The sequence below is a fragment of the Cornus florida genome, unplaced genomic scaffold (genome assembly GCF_030987335.1).
Source record: "Cornus florida cultivar Cherokee Brave unplaced genomic scaffold, ASM3098733v1 CherokeeBrave_3.0.0_Hap2_Chr09, whole genome shotgun sequence".
Classification (NCBI taxonomy): domain Eukaryota; kingdom Viridiplantae; phylum Streptophyta; class Magnoliopsida; order Cornales; family Cornaceae; genus Cornus; species Cornus florida.
The window spans coordinates 70,944,231-70,965,427 of NW_026775579.1; the positions used below are offsets into that span (position 1 = coordinate 70,944,231).

General features: G+C 36.0%; 1 protein-coding gene across 1 annotated transcript; it reads right to left on the bottom strand.

Annotated features, from left to right (window-relative positions):
* Positions 1-452: 452 nt before the first annotated feature.
* On the bottom strand, positions 453-1,505 carry LOC132272816 (zinc finger BED domain-containing protein RICESLEEPER 2-like). The gene has a single exon (XM_059773900.1). The coding sequence runs from the start codon at positions 1,503-1,505 to the stop codon at positions 453-455; it is 1,053 nt and encodes a 350-aa protein (XP_059629883.1).
* Between the last annotated feature and the right edge of the window lie 19,692 nt (positions 1,506-21,197).

The following is a 21,197-nucleotide window of genomic DNA, read 5'->3' on the forward strand; positions in this document are numbered from 1 at the left end:
TATTTTTTTTAAAATATCTTTTTTCTTTAGCTAACAATATATATATATATTTGAAATATTACAATAATAATAGAAAATATACATGAACTAAGGATCTATCAATTTCAAAGCACAACTATGTGATAATAGAAAGTATATATGAACTAAGCATCTACAGTAGCTTAACTATAATATCAGTAATAAAGATGGACTGAACATCTGCTAAATTTATTTACTTTTAAAAATTAAAGCCTTAGACATTTGAAGATCCAAACTTGAACTCAAAAATTCCTCAAGCCTCAGTTATAACTGCAAAAGAATAAATATGGTCAAGATTGCATAGTTAGAGTTGTTAATTAACAAGTAAGTAGCTAACAATTTGTAATTATCTGATTCATATTCTTCAATTTCTTCCATAGTTTCTTCAACTTCAATTGGGAGTGGTAAAGCCCGTAACCAATCTTGTACACATATCAAGCACTCCACGAACTTGGGCGACCTCCGGTGCAAAATGTGGATTCAGTGGCAATAGTGGACACAGGGATAGCCAAAACATCTTTAGCAACTTGAGCTAACACTCTATACCTGGAACAATTCAATTTCCACCAACTCAATATTTCAAAATTAGGGCCACACTCCTCACAAGATTCCTCCAAATACCTATCCACCTCAGATTTGCAACTCCCAACCTTTTTTGCTTTCAAGTACTTTCGGTATCTGGATAGAAGAGAGTCTTCTGGCTCACATGCTTCTCTAAACGGTCCATCAACTGCCATTCCATTTGATTTTTGAGTCGAGCTAGCCGAAGCTGAATTAATTGAGTCATACAACTGGTACTTGGCAAAAATACGACTCATAGCCTCTTTTACCCTATGCATTAGCTCATCCACCTTGTGTAGAGGATGCAGTTTAGTACAACAAAACTTCACATACTCCATTTTGAAACAAGGATCCAACACAAGAGCAACCAACAACATTGAGTCCATTTTTTCAATGTTCCAACAATACATGTCAAATTTGCTCTTCATTCTTAAGGCCATGGAACATAAACCAGTATCCGAACTTTTTGCACACTCAGATAAGAGACATTCAATTCCAATTACTTCTTGAAAATATGAATTTGAAGTGGCATATAAACATCCGGACAAGCGTAATGCTGTATTATAAAATTTTTGCAAGAATTTCGCCAAAACTCGAGCATCATACCAATCACTCTTCGATGGAGGTTCATTATTAAGTTCCAATTTATAATGTGGATCGTCCTCCTCTAACCTCTCAAATGCCTTTTGAAGTTCTAATGCTGCTTCTAACATAAAAAACGTGGAGCTCCTCCTAGTTTGAACATCAAGACATAAAACACTCTTACTTGCTATTTTCTCTTTCTTTATACAAGCCTTAAAATGTTGTTCTCTTTGTGGAGAACTCTTAATATACCTCACAGCACCACGAATACGAGTTATTAAATCCTTAATATCATTTAGCTCATGATTCACAATAAGATTCAATATGTGTGCTGAACACCTCATGTGAAAAGATTCACCGCGTAGAATCAAAGTCTTTCTTTTCACAAAATTTTCTTTTCAAGTAAGCAATAGCATCATCATTGGAACTCGCATTATCAACTGTGAGCATGCATAATTTATCAAGACCCCATTCTATTAAACATGCCCCCCGACTGCCTGACCAATTGCCTCACCTTTGTCACTCGAAAGCACACAAAAGTTTAGAATCCTTTTATGCAATTTCCAGTCATTATCGACAAAGTTAGCCATGAGGCACATGTAAGAGAGGTCTTGCAACGATGTCCAACAGTCTATAGTGAGAGAAATTCTTTGTCTTGTTTCTTCCAATATGTTCTTCAGCTTGTTCTTCTCACTAAAATATATTGCCAAACAATCCCTTGCCAAAGTAGTCCTTGACACGAGCTTAAATTTAGGTTGCAAAACACTACAAAAATTACGGAATCCTTCATGCTCCAGAAACTTAAAAGGCAATTTATCTATTATGATCATCTTAGCAAGTGCATACCTACACAACTCCTGGTAAAATTTACAAAGAGGTTACTATTGGAGCTTTCTTTTTCTCCCGCCATTTGAAACAATTGGAGCTTTTGTTTTTTGTGTTGATGGTATGGATACTGGGGACACCCAGTAACATGTTTTTTTAGCATACTAGTCTCGTTTACACTCTCCGGCGCATAAATTGCATTTGGCACCCTCAGGCTTCCCTTCCTCATTAATTTTAGTAAAGTGATCCCAAACATTAGATTGAAAGGTATTTTCCTTAGAGGTGCATATCTTCGTTTGACATGGAGAGGCATCGCAACCATCACTGCTTTGATTTAAAGTATCTCCAGTAGTTGGCATCTGAAATTAAGCATTGTTTCTAGGTGATTTACCAGAAAATCAGATCTCATTTATTAATACAAATAAAATTAAGCACTGTTACTAGGTGAGTTACTAGAAAATCAGATCTCATTTATTAATAGAAATAAAATTTGAAGCAACCATAAAGTAGTATTTTTAGAGATTATCAAATTAGAAAATTAGAGTAATAAAAAATGAACCTCTTGCGGACTGAACAAACTATAAAATCAGACTATTAAAATGAAAATCAGACTACAAAGAAAGAAAGAAAACACACACACACACACAATAAACAGAAATGAATTTCTCACATTTTGTCCCAAAATTTTGGGCGCGTGTTTGTGGGTGTGAAGAGTGAAGACAGTGTGTGTATCGATTTGTGCCTAATGAAAAGAACAGAGAGAGACTTACCGGAGAATAAGATGAATTGTAGGCCGGAGAAGATGGTGAGTGGCTGTGACAGCGTGAGAGGCGAGGGGTATTAGGTTTATCTATGGTTAATGTATTGGGGAAATGGATATATATATATATATGTATATATATATGAAAGATCGACGGATTGGTTTGATCAACGGATTGATTTCTTGGCGCCAAATCTCAATCCGACTCGATCCGAACCGACCTGACCAAGTTGGTTTGATTATTTTTCACTATGGTAAACCTGAACTAACGTTACACATTAGATGCCTAAATTTTATTTTATTATTTTTGGCTTAAACTTGTACCAGTTTGTCCCTGTCCTAAGTCTGTAAACTTTTCACTTGCACAATTTTCTTGTATTTTTAACTTGTGAGTGAATATGAGGGTCAAAACAAAACTAGCAAGTTAGAGTGACAGGTCTATAACAAAGGTTTTCTGGTTCAATTTTTTTTTTTTTTTTTGCAATTAATATATTGTCTCTTTTAAAATTATTAATTTTCAAGTTTGAATATATAATTAAACTGAAAAAAAAAAAAAATTAAACTTACAATGGTATTTATGAAAATATATGAAATATTTTGTTTGAACTTTTTAAATGAAATAAGTATTTTGGAACAACCTAAAAAGAAAAAATAGATAATTAAATTGGTATGTACCCCGTCTTCACAAAGAAAATAATTCATAGGTGTGACCATGGATGAGATCAATCGGATTTGATTAGACATTAACCCTAAGCCAATTTGATCTCTGTGGATTAGTGAAAATTAAATTCAATCTGATGCGTTATTTTACGGATTAGATCGAATTAAGTCTTTTTACTGTCTGGATTGGATCATATTTATAAATCGGACTTTTTCCAAGTAGCTCAATATTATTACTTTTAACCATGACCCAATGGATGAATTTTCAACCGTTAGTAATAAGACTTAAAAGTTAGTAGTCTTTAGGGTTAAAAGTTAGTAAAACTTAAAATAATAAAAGAATAAAGAAAATAAAAATAATGTGTATGTGTGTGTGTGTGTGTGTGTGTATATATATATATATATATAATTTTTGGGGTGAAATATCATGACGTCCCTTAAGGTTTGTTCACATATCTCCCAACTAAAATTATTATCAAAATAACTCTTGAGGTTTGTCCAAATTTATCTAAGTACCCAGACGTTAGTGAGAATTAAATCTTTCAATGGAATATTTTATAAATGCCCAAACAACCACTAAGTGAGAGAAAATGACTCAAATGACTTGGTTAGTATACCAAATTACTTATGTCAACATATAATTCAATATATTTGTTGTCAAAACAAAGTATTCAACATATAATTCAGCAAAATAGACGTTGGCTAATAATTATTCATCATTTGATTCATCAACAAACCACATATTCAAAAAAAAAAAAAAAAAATTGTCTTCAACTGCCCATAAAAATTTATTTCAACTCTGCAAAAATAATACAAAAGGGTAGATATACAAAAGGGTAGTTTTGTCCAATTAAAATTGGTTGAAATGGTAATTTGGTATTCTAACAAGATTATTTGAGTAATTTTCTCTCACTTAAGGATATTTTTGGCATTTAGAAAATATTCCATTGATTAAGGTGAGGGGTGACAAATTTGAACAAATATCAAGGTGTGTGTGTATGCCAAACCAAACAAACTCATTCCTCTCTCTCTCTCTCTCTCTGTCTCTCTGTCTCTCTCTCTCCACCATTTTCATTTTTTCCTTCAATCTTCAAGCTTCCATATCTTCGTATTCCCTTGTGATTTTGAGCTTGCCATAAAGGAAAAGTAACTGAGACACCGAGAGTGACAAAACCTTGGAATTTATTTTCAATTTGGAGCATATTTCTCTTTGGAGTGGCTAGGGTTTGCACCTAACTTAACGTAATGGTGTGTTATGTCCATAAACTAGGACTGCTTGGGATTTTATGAGCATTGTGTGAGTTATACATGCGTGTGTGTGTGTAGGAGTTGAATTAAAGTGTATATTTTATGGTGTAATTGCATAATTTATTTATTTATTTTAAAAAAAAAAAATTTGAAATCAAAGAGTATAATTACAAAAGGATTGAAACTCCAATACAGCAAAAGGAATGGACAAACTCCACTTCTGGCCAAAACTAAAACAGAAAAAGAAAACATGCAAAACAAACTAAACTTCAACTTCAAATAGCCATCTGCAATTGTTTCCTTCATTGACAAATGATCAATAAATCTTCCAGCCTAAGCTTGAGATATTGAATCACATCCCAAATAATACTCCTAGCAGCATAGTCATAAGAATCTTTAATTCCCTCATGTAAGTAAGAATTCCTACTGGACCAAATCTTCCAAATAGTAACAACAAACACAATACCCAACACCTTAGACTTTGTACATTTGACAGTAGAATTCCCAAGAAATTTGACAGTAGAATTCCCAAGAAACCAATCTGTCATGTGAAGCATAGAAGAAAATCTAGGCAGCTCCATAATATTAATGTTTTAGTGACTTCAGTATAGATTTCATATGTTGTATGTTCAATTGATCTATTACAATGTTTATATGTGGTAATTTTGTTGTCCATGCTTATGCATATATGTTTTCATCATTTACAGTTCATTTAAATTGAATATATATGTTTAGGTGGCTATCAATTGTGCTAATTGTGGATTTTGCTCTCTTGAGTGTAACTATGTGAAATTAATTGAGCTATTGTACTCCTTATAATTGACAAAATGCCCGCATGAATTAATTTGAGTTATTTGTAATTGTGTTAGGCTATAAATGGGGACATTGTATTGTTGAATATGCCATGAAAGTATTTTGAGACTATAGGGCATGAATTGCTTGATTATCATTGTAAACACGCGTTTGTGAAGTGTTATATATGATCATCAAGTATGTGGATTATTTGTGGATATGGTTGTTGATTTTGGAAGATACTCTAAACTTTGATACCGTGATAGCGAGGGCTTGGCTCGCAGATGAAACTCGGATTTCCCCAACTTTATATTAGCCAATAGGTTTGTTCCTTGCGGGTTAATAACTCGAAAATAATTATTTTGCCAGTGTGTGCATTAGGTATGACCGAGGGTGTGGGTGTGTCCAAGTTATCTCATTTAATGATTTTAAATCTTATTTTCAAGTTGGTATTCATGTGTTATTGCAACTTGTGATTTATTGCTACTACATTATTTTGCATATCCTTTCCTATAATCAGATTAATGTATATTTGTTCCATGGTAGCTTATAGGATGTTCCCTTTCTAGATTCTCTTGAGACTAGACGTTAAGGAGCATGTCCCTTGCATTGTGTAGCCATGCTATGTGGGTAGGATTCGAAAAACCTTAGTTTATTTTCATACCATATCCCTACTGAGCGAATCCATTGCTCACCCTGTTGAAATTTTACTCTTTTCAAGTAAGGGCATTGCCGAGGAGGAGCCCCCTACTGGAAACGGGGACATACAAAACAGAAACTTTGGATGAAATTTAAAGTAGATTACGCTAAGAAGTTTTTGCGGATCTATAGACGAACGCGTTCCTCTCCGCAAGGAGATGCACATTGTAATGTTTGTAATTTATTTACATATGTATATCTATGTGGTGGAGAATTGTTATGTGTATGAATATATATATATGTGTGTGTGTGTGTGTGTGTGTGTGTGTGTGTGTGTGGAATTATAGTGTAAAAATAAAAGGAAAAAGAAAATTTTTAATTAAAAGTGGTGGGACCCACCACTTATACAAATTGTGGCCAAAAGGCCATGTTGGCCTCACATTTTATCCACTCCCGTAAGCTCTCTATCTTTCCCCCTTCTTGATCCATTTTCTCTTTCTTTTCAAAATAAAAATTCAATCCTTGATTTCTCCTTCATCTTTTGGTATTTTTTAGAGCCGTTTACGGCAAAACAAAGAGCGCGTTGAAATCTACGATTTGATTGGAGCAAAAGTGGTTTTGGTGCACTCTAGGGATTTCGAATTTAGGACCTATTTTAAGGATTTTTCTATAAAATTAAGGTAGGGGTTTCTAATTCACATTTTCTTGGATTTTAGTGAATTACCTTTCATTAATCGTTGTAAAGCATGCCTAAATTTTGTGGATTATTATAAAGATGACTTAATTGTTATATATGTAATATGTGGTTATGTGCTAATTGTTATTTGAGGAGAATGCATGCTTAAATGATGTATATGAGAAATGTGTTTTTGTGTTAGTAGATGTTTTGTGTGTAAGCATGTCTATGTGGAATAGAATTTATGCCTTGTATGTTTACTATGTTAAATCAATGTTGAATGAAAGCATGAATTACGCATTTTGAAATTTATTATGGAGAGCATATGTGAAATACAATAGTTGAATTGTGTTTAGAAGCATGAAGCATTCATGCATCCATTGGGAAAGAAAGAGAAAGGAAAAAGTGTTGTTGAAGCAAATGAAATCGTTTTGAGAAAATTATTTTTGAAAAGTGTTTGTGAAAATCGGACGCCTAGGAGGCGCCTAGTGGTCCATGATATTAGTGTAGTCTAGAGGGGAGTATGGTTAAGCTAACTAGGCCAGATGCGACGCCTTGGAGGTGCCTTGTGGTCGTGGATAGTTAGCCAATTCTCTCTTTGTGACGCCTTAGAGGTACCTTGGGTCAGATTGCACTAATGGTTTGGAAGTTGAAACAGTAATGTTTCGGAAAATAGGGAGCGACATGGGCATGGCATTGCACTACATTGGCATACATGGTATAATTGTGACTTGAATGACAATTGTGGTTATATTTGATGTTGTGGTTATGGATTATATCTTCGGTATAGTATGATCCCGTTCTCTTGATTTCTATTCTATACTTGAATTCACAAGGTCATAAGAGGTGTGTCTTAGGCACCTCCTACTGAGTGTTTAGCTCACCCCATTATTTAACATTTTTCAGGATACGAGATGGAAGTGGCGGACAACGCTCCTCCACAGGTCTTGATGGGTTAGTGGACTGTTTTGTCATACTTTGTAGTTATGATCTCATTTAATTATTATTATTATTATTATAATTATTATAATTTTTATTATTATTATTTTATAAACCCTGGAATAACACGTATAATATGCATTGACATAAGAAAGGACAGTAGTGTCCTTAGTTGACCTCAAGTTTGGGTAAGGAACCTATTAGCCATTCGAACCCATGGGTTCGGATCGTTACAAACGTGATATATTTACTTTCTCAAATCCGTTTCCAAGTGAATGAGAAATTAGCTCCAAAGTAAGGTATTTGATATACTTAAATGAGTATGCAAAATATAGGAAGTGTTTGTCCCACATAGAAAAAATGTTGAAACCATTTTAAATTTAAATAAGCTAAGTTTTGGATTTTTGTTTGGGCCAAGGGCACCCAAGTTTTTAAAAGAGGGAGGACCAAACCATTTACCACATATAGGCGTGCCGGGCCCAGACCGGGCTTGGTTGTAAAGTCCATTTAATTTTTTATTAAAATTTTTAAATTTTGGCTGGGCTTATTTAAACGGGTGGTTGATTTTTGAATTAAATTAAAACCACTTTTTAGTTTTTTCCAAAGGGTTGCACCTGGTTCTTGAATATTATAACAACTCAAACCCGAGGGACCGAATCGCTAACCGGGTCCTTACCCAAACCCGAGGCTAACTAAGGACACTATCGTCCTTTCCTACATCAATACATAATATATTTGTCATCCCAAGGTTTATAAAAAATAATAATAATAATAATAATAAATGAGATCATAGCTACAAAATATGTTAAAACAATCCACTAACCCATCAAAATCTGTGGAGGAGCGTCGTCTGCCACTTCCTTTCCGTATCCTGAAAAATGTTAATAATAAAATGGGGTGAGCTAACTGCTCAGTAGGAAGTGTCTAAGACACACCTCTTACAACCCCGTGAATCCACATAAATAATAGAGTGCAAGTGAACGGGATCATGCATTGGGATACAAATAAAAATAGTAATAGCATCAATAAATACATACTCAAGTTACCCGACTACCAAGTGTGCAATACATGCCAATGAAATGCCATGCCATGCAATGTCGCTTCCTATTTTCTGAGACAATACCGTTTCACCTTTCAAACAATTAGTGCAATCTGACCCAAGGCAACTCCAAGGCGTCACAAGAGGAGGATTAGCTAACTATTCACGACCACAAGGAAACTCCAAGCCGTCGTATCAGATCTAGGTGGCTCAACCATGCTAGGGTCTCTCTATAGTCCCCTCTAAACCACACTAACGCCATGGACCACTAGGCGACTCCTAGGCGTCCTGGTTTTCGCAAACGCTTTTCAAAAACATTTTCCCCTAAAACAATTTCTTTTGCTTATCAAAAACACTTCTCCCTTTTTCCTTTCCAATGGAATGCATGAATGCTTCATGCCATCAAATATCCATTCAACAATAAAATTCCATCAACATCGGGGTTTCATATTTAAAAGAAATTCTACACATTTATTATTATAACCACAACATCATTTTTCATAGGAATTGAAAATCATAGGGCCTTTAATACATTCACACTAAGCATGCTTCTACACCACAAAGAATGTCATCATACTTTTAACAGAATTAACACATAGTATACATTTATCACTTTAAATGCAAATAATCACAACAAACATAATCAAGATAATTAAAATTAAGGATGCTCAAAATCAAATTAGAGGGGAAAATTCACAAGAAATTCAAGAAATTGTGGATTAGAGCACCCTACCTCAATTAGAAGAAAAAGGCCCAAATTGAACTCAAAATTCAAAACCTAAGCCTCGACACACTCATCAACTTTGCCTTCTATGGCAAATCAAAATCCCAATAGAATAGTCTAAATTTAAGCTTTAAATGAAAAAAAAAAAAAAAAAAATTGAAAACCAGAAGAGAGAAGAAGAAATGGCTTACTGGAGAAAAGAGAAATGACTTCTGTGACTATACTGTCATTTACAATGATATACACTAATAGTGGGTCCCATGCCTTATGAAAATCTTATAACTTTAACATTTATATATATATATATATATATATATATATATATATATATATATATAAACAAATCATTTTACAACCACAATAAATATTTAAATAATTAACTTATGCACAACATAACAATGCATGAAATGCAATGAACCCATGACACAACCCTCGTGCACAATGACCCCGGTAGCGGGTCCCATCTGGGACCTCCGGCCCGACAAATGAAAAAAATACCTAAATGACAACCAATACATTTCCAAGAGTTCTGGACTCAAGGAAAGGTCATCAACACTCTGACACACCCGACACACACCACGGTATCCGGTACACAAAATGATAAAAGATAAAAATACCCTCAAAAAATTAAGAAAATTCCAAAAAATGATACAAATCGGAAACATTATATTCTACTCTTCTTAAAAAAAATTTGTCCTCGAAATCTACTCTCCTTAAAGAAAGAAACTCACAGTCATAGTCCTTACCAAAAGACATCCCACAAAACCATAAGACTAAGAACTTATCAACCTTACTGCCTTTAATACCGAACATTAATAGGCAATCACATTCTACCGCCACTAAAACACAATGTTCACCACCCTATGAGGGTACTCATCACTCACAACATCATAACACAAGACTGGCTAGTGTGCCCTACGCTATACCCGACTTAAAACGAACATCGGTCCACTCTACACTGCCATGAAAGGCTTTAGAGCCTGAAAAAAGAATGGTCACAAGACCACTAAACATGATAACAATCAATCTCAACTTATTTTTTAAAGGACACATACCCCAAACAAGAAACCCCTAATCTCACAATCAAGCTCAAACTCAAATCTACTGATCCTTGTTAAACCAAACATTTGTTATCTACCGCATAGCTACACCACGCATAACCGCACTAGCGACTATTAACCACACTATACGACAATCATTATACTAAACAACTTCAAGATGACTAAACAACAGATCTCCCAACGACTACATAATCATGAATCACCAGAACAAAAAAACGTATTATCCTTTACCTAGAACACAAATCTTCAAAACCAAATCTTCAATAATCAAATGGTCGGACACTTGGTCCTACTTACACACCTCGTTACCCAAGACATATCATCTGAATCCATAAAACACTATTATTCCAACGAATGTCCTTTTCAGACTAGATCCACACTGTCATACTGACACAATATACAACACATTACTCTCATTGTCGCTAACAAGTTGAAACAATCATTGACCTTTGACCTGACATAGTGCTAAAGAGGAACTGATTCAGGAGAAATGGTTGGTTAGGCCATTCTCATCATCGATCAGATCTTAACACAGATGTCATTCCTGTCCTCAGGTCCAAACCTTAAACACAATCTCACACAGTCCACAAGACAACCATGAGATCCACTCACTATCAATCCATCGCTCTACGTAACCTCAACAACTATAGAGTCATATACCTGCTCTAAAAATCCCAATCATACCTCAATCACACAACCTATAACAACCTAAAAACAACACGGCACCAAGCACCACAATTATCGACCAGCATAAAAGCTCTCTAATCTTTTCACAATTCCCTTACCAGGTAAACAACTCCATAACATTACTCGATTCAAATTTTACCTCATCAAAACACACAATGTAATTATCTCATGCCTAAGATCTCAAAACCAAAGTCAATCTTTTCCATTTTTCCTCAACGGAATCCCACATTCATTTTCTCTAATCACATAGTTCTAAAGCGATACTGACACTCGTCCTCAAGACACTACTCGAATCAAATGTCTATAAAAACATCCGAGTACATGACTTACATCATATCACCTAATCATCCTCAAACTTACAGTTCTTAACACATCCCCTAGCTATAACTGCTAGTACTAGACACCGAAAACACACAATCTCTATTCGGCAACTCATGCCTTACACACCACCGGCCAAAACCACTCTCAGAACAAGCACAATAAAAACCAAAGACTCTACCTCCCTCCATGGGAGTGAGTTGACCCATTCAACCAAACCTATACCAATGAACTCTAACAACATAATAACCCACACATGGGTCAGCCCATCCGCGAATGCGCACAACTCCTAGATGAAGGACAAGACATACTACTAATGGCATCCTTGTCGGTACCAGAATAAATGGAAGGGTAATGAATCCCACTCTCACAAGAGACTGACGACTCATACTTGAATGCACCTAACACCTTGTCACACACTGCTCATCAATCATCCAACCGTGGACACCCAATCTTACCTGAGATTAATTGAACTCCTTACACATAAGAAAAAGAACCAACTAGATACCTGTACGGAACTATGAACTCAAATCTAGGTGACCTCGCCACTAACAAACCGTCCACACTATCAACACCAGAACCTCCCATGTGCTACATTGCGATACCCATGCTAACCAAAACTAACCAGAATGCTTAACATCCAAATGTCTCCTTAAACCATCCACAACACAATCAGTCACTGACACTTAACCGGTTACCTAAACCACTCTTCCCAAGGTAATCTTTGCGCCTAGTCAAAATAACTTCACATTCTAAGTTCAACATCAATATCTCTCCTCTTCACTGTTCCTCGGTACACCCTTGGCCCCGACAAAAGTGAAATGGGGCTGCCAATTAAACCTACAAGATCCCTCTTATCCCAAACATTTTAATCAACCGTCCATCACTTCGGATCCTCAAACAACAAGCACCACCTCTTGATATTCCAGACACAACTGGAATACAACTCTAGTCCACAACTTACAACTTTTAAAACATAGTTCATATGGTAACATAGTACCTTACCATCTATCACTTTATCCGCAAACGACCAAGCACATCAATGACTCCATACTACATACTTTATCGTTCAATCCTACACTACCCAGTTAAAATTGACCACTATACACCACCTCGAGACTCTCTCGACAACCGTGCCAATCTATAACCCTACTCATCGACCGAGCCATGCAATTGACTCACTGAGAGTCACTCACCCGCAACACACTCCCGTATCTCTCCAAAATGGGAATCACTCCTCGACAAACCAATCTCTAAAACAGACTCTAACAAAATCACAAAATGAACCACCTCTAACTGTTAATCACCAGCACTGGCATGACTCCAGTTAATGCCCACGCCATCCTAGACTTATAGAGTCCAACAAATCCCCTCAATAGTCCAAACCACCACACTCCTGTGAACAGTGCTAGAATACGCAAAATACACGTCTACAACCCATAGACTACACTCGTAACTCTAGCAACATCCATCACACCTATAACAAACGGGTTCAAAAAGAACCTTCGCACCAAACCGTGACCTAAGTCACAAACACCAACCTCCTAAGGTCATACATTTCCCACTAAAACCCTATCTCACCCACTTAAGTAGGCGGCTCAATGGTCTTCCTCACTTGTCACCCTCTAGGTGGGACCAAATCACGTAACAAAACAACCTCTTTAACCTGCTCATGATCCCTCTCCATGGGATTGGAACTAGAACTCTCCCCTGGATACCTTGGTGGCATGGCGCTATAAGAAAAAAGAAACGAGTCACAAACAATGACGTTAGAATACACACGAAAATGGAATCCTCACACAAATGACTTGACATGAAATGAAAACACTTAAATAGTTTCCATACTCCTTTATTTTTTTCATAATTGGTGTTGTATTGACCTCAAAAAATGAACAAAAATACAGGAGCATAGAGGGTATACCCTCAGAGAACTGAACTGAAAAGGCCTACAAAGAGAAAGGACTTTAATGAATAAGCCCATTTCCAGTACAAAAGCACTAAACCAAAACAGAGATTACAAAATAACATCATTAAAATCAACTCTCTGAACATCATAAACTTCCGAGAAAGCAGTCTGAGCCACCACCTCAAAAGTTAAGCTATTGGAACCATGAAGTCTATTATTTCTTTCCCTCCAGATGTACCATAGGCTTGCAACAAAAAGATTCTGCAATTATTTTGAATTTTTATATATTGTATTCATCCAATTACACAAGTCCCACACTGTTACCATTTCCTGAAGCTTTCTGATATCCCAACCTAAAATCACTCCCGACCACCTCCAGTAGCCTTGAGAAAATTGACAGGTAACAAACACATGGTTTGTCAAATCCAAATTAGCTTGACAAAGAGTACATCTAGCAACCAGACATACCTTTCTTCTTTGCAAATTACACATTGTAGGTAATCTATCCAATAACACTAGGACAGCTGTAATGGACCATCTGGGCTGAGCCTTCCCCCAACACAATTTAAACCATTCCACCTCTGTATCAATATGTCGAATAATATTCCATGCAATTTTGAAAGTAAATTTCCCTTTATCCCACAACAAAAGATCCTCTATACCTTTAATAACCACAGTCTGCAGAAACACTAGGATCTCAGTTTGCAGACTCTAAAAATTCCAATCTCTATTTAAAATAAGAGAGCTGACCTAAGCATCTCTATGGAGTTGAAGACTTCTAGCCACTCGGTGGCCAAACATAGCACCAAACAATTGTCCATTACACCAAGGGTCCTTGAACAGAGAAGTTTGTTGACCATTTCCAATTTGAAACTGAATATTTTACTGCATCACATCCTTAACAGCAACCATTGATTTCCATATAGGGGAGCTAGTCTGTCAGACAATAACATTCCAGTAATTAGCATTTGGAGCATACCTGAACTTAAACCAAGAAATCCACAATTTGTCTTTGCTAGTTAAATAGTCCCAGGGTAAAACACATCTGGCAGACATTTGCAGATCAGAGAGCTTCTTAATCCCCAAACCCCCTTCAGCCTTTGGTTTGGTAACTTTGTCCTAGTTGAGAAGATGCATCTTCTTCACATGGTCTGTACTTCCCCATAGGAAATCTCTACATTTCTTCTGAATTTGATTGATAGTCGCCACTGGGATATCATATATACTACACCAGTATTGAAATATGGGCATAATCACAGCTCGAATCAGTTCCAGTCTACCTGATAAGGAGAGGAGTTTGGTATTCCAGCAAACAATCTTATTAGAAATTTTATCCACCAGGTCCTTACACTGAGTTTTCTTTAAACCATGTGGACACTGAGGCAATCCAAGGTATTTAATGGGAAAAACATCTTCTGCACATTTTAGGACCTGTAACAACACTTGTTTTCTTCTTACAGCACTAGAGAATAACACTCTACTCTTCCCTTGGTTAATTTGAAGCCCTGTAGTATCTTTAAATCTTTTAAAAATACCTTCAAGGGTAGTTACATTATGGATTGAAGCTTCATAAGCCAAAATAAGGTCATCTGCGAAAATATATGGCTTATAGGGTTCTGAAACTTTGCTACAGACTTCAACACCACCAAATTTTTTCTTTGAATTGCTTCATTAACCAATGTAGAGAAAATTTCAGAAACTAAAGTGAATAACAAGGGAGATAATGGACATCCCTGTCTCAATCCTCTCCAGATGGAAGAATCCTTCAGGAGAGCCATTCAACAAAATAGAGTACCTTGATGATTGAAAAATAGCTTCAATTAATCTTATCCAATTCTCCCCAAAACCATACTTCTGTAGAGCTGTTAATAAACCTTCCTAAGAAACCGAATCTTAGGCTTTCCTAATATCAATCTTTAAAGCCATAGCAGGATTTCTGGGTTTGTTGCCTCACTAACTCATGAGCCATGATTACTGCCTCTTGTATTTTTCTTCCCTGCACAAAGGCACATTGCTCCAATCCAACCAATTTCGATAAAACCACTGCCAATCCATTTGCCATAATTTTAGTAATAATCTTATAAACCAAGTTACAGAGTGCTATTGGTCTAAAATCTCCTAATTTAGCAGCATCCCCCACCTTTGGAATCAATGTAATAAAAGAACAACTAACCCCAACAGATATATTCTTATATTCAAAGAAGTGTTGAACAACTGTAACAACTTCTTTATCCACCATAGCCCAAAAAGTTTGGTAGAACCTAGCAGGAAACCTATCAGGACCAGGTGCCTTGTCCGGAGTGAAACTCATCACCACCTCCTTAACTTCAGCATAAGTAACTAGACCTTCTAAAAGATCCCTATCAGTAGAAGTCAAAGTATGTCTACGGGTAACATCCCCTATAACTTCAGTAGTATGTTTAGAGAACAAATCTCTGTAGTAATCCACAAACCAATTACTAATCACCTTTGGATCTCGTGAAACCGTGCCTTCTTTATTCTCAATTTTGGTAATAGCATTGAAGTTTCTGTGTTGTTTCAGTTTCTGTGTTGTTTCAGTTTCAAGTAACACATATAAGGGGTCTTTAAGAAGCAGTCCTGGACTGTTTCCAATCTCAGTGTAGTCTTAATAATTTTATCTCCCACATCTCCAAACACATTCTTGTTCCATTCCTTAAGGGCTTTTTTCACATTCCGAAGCTTATGTAAAAGTCTGTGCATTAGTGAACCCTCTGTAGCCATATCCCAAGCCTGTTGAACCAAAGGTAAAACTTTATTCTTTACACACCACAGTTTGAGCATCTTGAACGGTTTTGTTCCCGAAGCAAAATTACTTGAAACCTGAACCATTACTCCATAATGGTCTGAAGTTTTTGCCATAGTGTAAGAAAATTTTGTACCAGTGAACTTATCCAACCAGATATCATTCAGAAAAACCCTATCAAGCTTCACATGAATCCTTTTTCTCACCCTCTGCCTATACACCAAGACCATTCCCCATTTGTAGGAGGTAATTCCAAAAGATTAGCAGCTTGTAAGCACTCATTAAATTCATCCAAAGCTTTTTGAGGGACTCTCCCACTTCCTGCTTTATCTCCATGAAACCTTATAGTATTACAGTCCCCTAGAGAAATCCAAGGACCTTGAACTAAACTAGCATATGAGGTGATATAGTCCCATAACTTTAATCTATCCTTCCTTTGATTTGCAGCATAAACAGGACTGCAATAGAACACATCCCCAGTATGGTGAGTAGTAGCTTTAAGAAGCATACATTGGTCCTTACTATCCACCACAGTTACAGAAAACACAATAGGATTCCAGCCTATCCAAATCCGACCCCCCAGATGAGAATCATAATTTGTAATCCAACACCAATTATTCCTAATTTTTTAGAAATAAGATCAAATTTATCAAGTTTCACTCTAGATTCTAATAGACAAACCAGGTGAAAGGCATTATTCATGATCCATCCCCTCACCTCTCTCTGTCTTCGAGGCTTATTTAAACCTCTCACATTCCAAGCCCCAATCATTGAGAAGATGATGTAGTATGGGGTAAGAGCCCCTTCAAGTGTGGTTAAAGCCTCTTGTTGCATAATTTATGTCTCTACACTAAAGGATGGAAAGTATAAAACTATACAATTTAACATACTGTTAACGGACGGGTGGAACTGAACTATTCTGGAAAAATTCTAGGACTACACAGAATGATTAAGAAGTTAATTTTAGGTGTTAATAGGACTTGAATTGATCAAGGTTTACCCCTAAATTAATGGAACAAACTGTATAAAATTTATTCATTTTTTTATTTTATACGGCTAATGGATGGAAGATAACTTAAATTGCCTAAGTTTAATTTTAGCAATTCTGTGGGATCTAGTATGGTTATAAATCTTATTTTTGGTTGCATGCTAGGGTCAGTTAGTTATCAAGTTTGCTCTAGGCATACCTTGGATGTTAACTGCTGAAATGCTAATTCTGTTTTGTAATACATGGATTTAAGCTGGGATTGTAACTGCAGTAATATTAAGCACTATTATGCAAATACTTGGGTTATTGAGTTAGACCTAAATTATTAAATTGATACTTGGGTCTCGTTAATATAATTGGGTGATGGCCTGGAATTAATTGAAGAATTAATTATGTATTCTCTGTCAATTAACTGGATGGATGCTGGACTTTAATTTGATGAACTATTAAACTTAGTCTCGTTAAGTTATGTGAACTTCACATATATTTGATTTAGAATATTCGGTGAGGTTTTGAAACCTTTCATTTAATTAATTTCCTTATTTAAGATTTAATTCTCATGGTGATATACAACTTGGAATTGAATTGTGGCAAGTTAGAAAATTAAGCTTTGGTGTGGTTGTTTACATATATTAAATTGGGATTAATTGCATGAGACTTGCAACTTTTAATTTATATTTAACTTTAGTGAAAGTTTAATTCACATGGTCTTAAATTGAATGAAATAAACTCGTAATGTGATATTACATTAGTTCTTGGCATGCTTTCCAACATAGGTTAATTTGAGAGCATTTAGTTAAGTTTGAAAATCAAGAGATTTTAATTAAAAGAATTAATTAAAATCTATTTTGTGGTCCCATTAACTTAATTAAGGTTTTAACTTGATGTTTGTATTGGCCATGACTTGTTTACTAGTATGTATTAATTTGGGACTATTTGAAGTTGTTTTAGAACCTTGGGATTTAAATTAGCATGATTTAATTAAAGTTCTACTTTGTTGTTTTAACAACCTAATTGAGTTTTAGAATGGATATAAGTGATGACCTTGCCATGCCCTTTAACATGTATTAAATTGAGGTTAATTGAAATTGAATCGAAAATCTAAAGAAATTAATTGTGTTTATCTATTTAAATTCTATCAATTTGCTCCATGATCTAGTTGTGTTTTAGAAGTAGTTTCTATATTCAAATCATGGACTTAGACTTGTTGTATATTCATTTGGTTATGTTTTGAACATTGGACAACATAGTTGCTATGTTTGTATTCAAGAGAATATGTTTTCTTTATTGAATATATTGTTGCCTTGTGTAATGATTTGCACACTTCGTGTTTAACATCTTTCATGCATAGCGTGTAACGAATCGCATACTGAAGATTCGACATTCATCATATCATATTAGTTGTGGATTTAGAGCATGCATTGTATAGGTTTCCAAATTTGGTTGTACTTAGTAGATAGTTGATTATCTTACATATTCCTGTTGATATATGCGTTATTGCACCACTTATTGATTTTAGAAACTTAGGGATGTCGTTGTTTGACTGTGGCTAGGACGTGGTTCTAGTACGGGAGGTAGTCCCTCTATATGGTCTAATGCGCACATAGGGAGGTCACCCATGGGCTAGTAACCCTAAAGTAACTATGTTATCGGTCTGATCCAGTATGACATCCGAGTATCCACTTTGTTTGATTTCGCATTTCATTTTCAAGTTGATAAGTAGATGATGTTGTAACTTGTTGTTTCTTATTTGTCGTTCCATTTTAAGTTATAGGATGTTAACTTTGCGAAATTGTGCTTTATGCATTGTATTAGAAGTTCCAATGTTAGTTAAATTGCATCGATATTGAAAATCGTGCTTTGACGTTCTAATAAAGCTTAGGATTGATCCTATTGATTCATTTATAACATAGACGTTAGGTGGCATGACCCACTTCTGTTGTTTTCGTGCTTCAGATTCCAAGCTGATAGCTTTAAGAAATTGTATTTTGTTGCCTTGTATAATATGCTTTTATGTGGTTAGACTGCACTGAAGATGTAATTTGCGTTTTGATTGTTCAACATGACCTAGGATGATTCCTTAGACTTATTTAGAACATAGACGTTAGGTGACATGATCACTTTAGTTGTTTCTGTATTCGAGATTGCAAGTTAATACCTTTAAGAACCTATATCTTGTTGCTTTGTATAACGTGCTTCCATATTGTTTAAATGGCATAGATGATGTGATTTATGCTAGAATCACTCTAAGGTAGCTTAGGATGCTCCCTGAGTCTCATTTCGATATAGACGTTAGGTGGTATGAACCCCTTTAACATGTTTCACCTTAAGGTGATAAATTTGTAAAATGCTAGGTCGATGCATGCTCATCTCCTACGAGTAGCTTTATGTTACTCACCCCTACGATACTGGGGTATATTTCAGGTACGAAGACTTGGTTCGTGACGCCTAGCATTTCTTGGATGTCATGTAGTTTTCAAGTTTCCATTTCATGCAAATGTTAGCATGAAATGTCATTTTGTAGACTTATATGTCAAAATATGTATATTTGACTCCATGTATGTAATGTGTACTTAAGTACACTCCTTTCAATATATTTGATATCTATGAGATGAGGCCGGAGGCCAATGACCATTATATTGTATTCTATGTACTTTTTAACTTCATGAAATATTGTGAAAATCTTGAAAAATTGCAAGTCATTACTTCACCATGGTTGCATCGGGTGTGGGAATTCCATTCTCATTCTTTCATAGGGTCTCATAAATCATGTTTGAAGTGTGGCCAAGGGCCAAATGGCCATTTGATCCCGTTTTGTATTTTTGGATTCCGAGTTTTCATTCCAAGTTCCATTTTTGCCTTTTTGCCCGTTGGGGGGTTGGATTTTGTGTCGGTGGTATTTTTAAGTCATGGACCATTGTAGCACGTCTAAATAGGTAAGTTACATTTGCGTGCATGGTCGTTTCCGGGCAAAACCTTATCGTTTGTGTTTTGAGCCTCTTGTGAATTCATTTCGCATTTTTTTTGCATATTCTGATCTAGGGGCATTATAGACATTTCACGGTGGTTTTATTTTTTTCTTTCAATATGGTTGAATAGAAAACATGATTTTAGGGGGGGTTTCTTTTCCATGTTTTTCCAGAAAATGTCGTCTTGATATCAGAAATCGCTTACAAAGTTCAGCTCTCAGTTTTTCAATTTAGCAGCTTTTTAGACCTCCATGACCAGATTTCATGGAGGGGCATTTCGGGTATTCTACATTGCATTTTTGTTTTAATTCTTTCACGTGTCATGTAGAAAATTCAATTTTGAGGGGGGTTTCTTCTTTGTGTTTTTCCAGAAAAATTCATCTTCTAACCCGTTTTTGCTTTCAGTTGCAGACAGTCACTGTAGCAACTTTTAACCCTCATGTTCAGTTCTGATTTAGGGGCATTTTGGGGATTTCACAGTGAGTTTTTTTCGATTCCATCCAAGATGTCGGGTAGAAATCTCAATTTTATGGGGGGTTTCTTCTTCGTGTTTTTCCAGAAAAACTCGTCTTGACCTCCGTTTCAAGCCTCAGTTCTGGGCAGATAAAAAAAAAATGTAGCAGCAGCCAAGGGCTGCCACCAGCCATGTCTTTGGGCGCCGGCATGCGCGCCGGTGGGCTCGTGGATGGGCGCTATGTGCGCCATGGCCCTCGTCGGGCCGCCGCGACGTCAATTCTTCTTTTGGGCTTTTCTCCTTCGTCCGGACTCCGATTCAAGTGAATTTTTTTTTTGAACTTGACTAATTTTTCACTTGTCTTTCCAACGGTTTGCCCAGTTACACCCGATTCTTCCTGGATAATTACCAGTTTACCCTTTTTGCCTTAAGTACTCGTTTCTCTTCGTCATGCCGTTTCTCCTTCGTCCGGACTCCGAATCATGCGATTCTTGAGTCCATCTTGATTACTTTTTCGTTGTCCTTCCAGCGGTGTGCTCAGTGGCACCCAAATCTACAGTTTTCAAAAATGACTAGTTTGCCCCTGG